Source organism: Pteropus alecto, unplaced genomic scaffold, assembly GCF_000325575.1.
Source record: "Pteropus alecto unplaced genomic scaffold, ASM32557v1 scaffold80, whole genome shotgun sequence".
Taxonomy (NCBI): Eukaryota; Metazoa; Chordata; class Mammalia; order Chiroptera; family Pteropodidae; genus Pteropus; species Pteropus alecto.
The window spans coordinates 766,953-770,826 of record NW_006430460.1 but is presented as its reverse complement, the minus strand read 5'-3'; the positions used below and the strand labels follow the sequence as shown (position 1 = coordinate 770,826).

General features: G+C 43.3%; 1 protein-coding gene across 1 annotated transcript in view; it reads right to left on the bottom strand.

Annotated features, from left to right (window-relative positions):
• Window positions 1-1,838, bottom strand: part of HSPH1 (heat shock protein family H (Hsp110) member 1) — a 20,621-nt gene extending 18,783 nt beyond the window's left edge. Inside the window, exon 1 of the mRNA XM_015590286.2 lies at window positions 1,696-1,838. Within this exon, the coding sequence (XP_015445772.1) occupies window positions 1,696-1,809 (114 nt within the window). The 5' untranslated portion in view covers window positions 1,810-1,838. The remainder of the gene's footprint in view (window positions 1-1,695) is intronic.
• Between the last annotated feature and the right edge of the window lie 2,036 nt (window positions 1,839-3,874).

The window sequence follows — 3,874 nt, the reverse complement described above, 5'->3', positions numbered from 1 at the left end:
CCCTACAGAAATCCCAGAAAGCAGGCAGTGAGCAGGAACAAGAGGCGATACTGTTATCAGACTTGAAAAGATTTCAAAGGCTGCAAGGTAAGCTCGAAGACAGTGAAACCATCACGAAAGAACTGCATCACTTACCTTTCATTCCTTTTTCTCCACTAAACTTGTAAGTTTTGTACCCATTAAATGAAACAAGTAAGTGATCTAAAAACACTACTGTCAAATTATATTTTTTAAAGAAGTTAATTGCTAAAGCCTAAAAAACTGTTAAGTGGTCACGATGAACCTGACCACAAATACACTGATTGCTACCTTTCTTACCAATAGCAGGTATGCTAATTATACCAAAAAGCAGAAGAGACAAGGATAATTCAAACATTTCAAAATGACTCAATACTTTCAACTGCATGTATCTATTTTTGATGATTAGGCTCTGAACTAAAAAGCCCCACTTGATAGCATAATTTCACTCAAACACGTCAGCAGTGAGAATCTTATTTAAAATACAGAAACTATTAAAATAAAAGATTGAAAACAAAGACTTCTAAAGTTATAAGTTTTAAAATAACAGGTCACCATTTACTTTTTTCTCTGACCTACTTCTTTTAAAGGGAAGAATACAGCTTAGCAGTACCGTTTTCAAATAGTATGGAATTTAAGCGTGTTTGCAAACTAAAATTCCTTGTGATTCTAAAACTGAGATGAAGACTGTCTAGCAATCTACGGGCTAGAGTTATCCTCACCTAACCACGAAAACGCAACGGAATCAAAGGCCTGGGATGCCAACATTGCAAATAGCCACATCCAGGGAGACTGACTGCACTAAAGTGTCTCTCTCCTTGAGTCTGTCATTTTGAGTGCACATACCTAGTTCTTTCCTCTTTTTTTGTCTTGTATCTCTTCCAGCTAGCCATAATACAATACTCCACGCTTTAGTTTTCTTTTTTTAGCAATGCTATTTCCTCTACTTAAAAGCATTTTTGCAGTCTTTTTATTTAAAAAGCATCTCAAAAGAGATTTCTATTTTTTCCCCCCTCAACCCCAAGGGTTCAACAGAACTATAAATGTGAGCCCTAAACGGGAGCTACGTACATAAATGTTCTGGTCACATTAAGTAGTAACAGGTGAAATTCATTTCAATAGCTTATTTAGCCTATATCTAAAATACTATCATTTCAGCATGTACTCAATATGAAATATTGATGAGATACTTTATTTCATTTAAATGTTCAAAACCTCATGTATATTTCACACTTCACATTTCAATTCAGAGGAGGCATGTTTCTCAAGTGCTCAACAGCCACAGGTAGCTAACGGCTACCACACAGACACTAGACAAAAAGTTCTCCTCGCTCTGCTTTAGTTAAGTAACCTGAAAACGTTTATAAACACAGAACTTCTAGAAGGAATCTTTAACTCTTAAATGAGTGCCATGCAAAGTCACATAAATTACATAAATTAGAAGATGGTGAAGTCACTAAAAATTAAGGTTGGCAGATTAGAAAGTTAAAGTAGATCTGCAATAAAACAAGAAGAACAGAAGGAAAAAGCCATCTAAAAGGCTAAAAAATACCTGCATCACATAACCAAACCTAAAAAATAGATGGACTTAGTATTTCACACTCCTGTATGTCCTTGAAATTTTACTTTTAAAACTTCCTCCTAAAAAATTGACCAGAATTCTCCTAAAGAACATACCTGATTTTTGGCTGCAACTCCAATTGTTCTGTTTTTTGATCCAAATGATATGACTGACCTAGAAGATATACAAAACACGTTCCAAGAAAAGTTAAAAAGCATAAACGCAGACATTGTTAACTGACAAGAGAAAAAAATCTAATATAAATCTCCTACTCACAGTGTGGGGTGGGGAGGGCCAAGTGCAGCAGAGTTCTGGAGTCTAAAGCTTTGGTCAAATACTCAGAGAGAGTCACTTAACTGCTACTCTGAGAATCCAATGGGGCGGGGGGGAAGTCCTATCCTCTCCCCCAAGTCTGCTCACAGCTCAGGGGACATTTTCCGATATCTCGAGTACCAGTATAATTCTCCAGGTCCCCAATTATTTGGAAGTGAGCATTAACTCTGAAAATGCTTTTAATATATCATTAACCTGGCCCTAGACACATGATTAACAAAAGGTAGGGTGTGACCCTACCCAGTCACCAACTCCACAAATCTAAACACCGCCGGCCTTCCTCCTGCTGTCCTGGTATACCGTCTGCCTTTTCAGGATCCAAAGTTTTTCCATGAACCCACACGAGTGGGCCTAAGCTGCGCTCCTGGGGTTTAAACGCAGGAATGAGGAAGACTGCACTTCGGACAGCCAAGGAAGAATGATGCAGAGGAAAACCAGAGCAGAACTGAGTATGCCCGCTGAGGGAAAGGCGTGAACACTGGCACTGAGTCAGCCTCGTAGAGCCCCACAGTGACTCTGGGGACTCGTAACCGCGAGACAGCCCTGCGGCAATGCAAGGCAGCACGAGAGGGAGGAGAGGTGGACTGGGTCTTAGACTGGCGGGCAGGCAGCAGCGTGGTGAAGGAGATGAACAGAACGGGAAGGTACTGCAGGCACTAAGAGCCAGGCTGAGTCAGGTTTCAGTTTGCTCTAACACAGACGCCCTAGACCCAGATTGTCTGGGCAAGTGTGGGGCGGCGTCCCAAAAGCCAGAGAGGTAACGTGTGAGCAAACACCGGGCCTTTAGGGTCCCTCCCCAGAGTATTGCCGGGGCCCAGAGTAACTGTGCGCTTGCAGAAACAATCTACTCACTTCCCGAGGAGAGAACCAAATTAATCTATCACACAGAAATTAACAGTAGCCAGTGCAATTGCAGTGACCGTTGTTTCATCCGAAACACCACAGGGCACTCTAGCCCAGCCCCGGTTTGCAGTTTTCAGAGGCAGGCCAGGCCGCCTCCAGGTCACCGCAGCCACCCACGTCTCCTACCCTCTGAAGATCGGCTTTTCTTTCTTTTATTGGATCAAAAGGAACAAAGATGTAAAGTGCACCCTGGCACCGAAGCCTGAGACACCATCTCCTTTCCCACTTTATTCCAATTACAGAACCCTTTGCAGGGCTGGAAGCAGGCTGCAGATCCACAGTAGGCAGAGTGCTCAGGGAATAAAATGAGTCTTCCCAATGCTCCTAGTGCTGCCAAACGTTTGCTTATTTTCTGATTTTTCCACTCACTTTCATAACGTTCATTTTCACTCAAATAGTCATTTTTTTGACACAAGCCCAGTCGTTTTACCTTTGGGCTCAAATGTTTCATTCTATGCTCTTTATCTTGGGATTCCGGCATTTAAAAATAAACACCTACGTTAATTTCCCTGAGAAATCATCAGCTATTTTCACCCAAGCACATGCACGTATGTTTGCATACATTACCCTCGGAAAACAATCCCGCCGAAAAGGCTGCTTTTTACAACGTTACCCCTTGCCCACCCACCCGCGGTCGAACACAACATGATTCAGTTACAACACCCACTCCCTCGAAGAGGTCTGGCACATAAGTCGGCAATTTTTATTCTCTCTCCTCTAAATAAACTGCGCAAAATAAATTTAAAAAAAAATTAGAACGCGGTCTAGAGTTCCTCTTAAATGCAAAAAGGACGTTTCCACCTTCCACAGCGAGCTCGGGAACTGAGCCCCAGGAGAGCAGGTTAAGAAGAGGCAGAGCCATCTGCCCACGGAGCGACTCCGGTCGCTAACAACAGTCCGCCTGCGCGCTGGACGAGCGGCGGCAGCCAGGCTCTAGAAGCTTCCAGTTCATTTCGAGATTCACAATGCGGAAGAAAAGGCTCGGCACCCAGGCTCTGCGGTGAGCGAAGACACGCTCGGAAGGCGGGGGACCGGCCGGGGGCGGCGGGTGGGGAACGC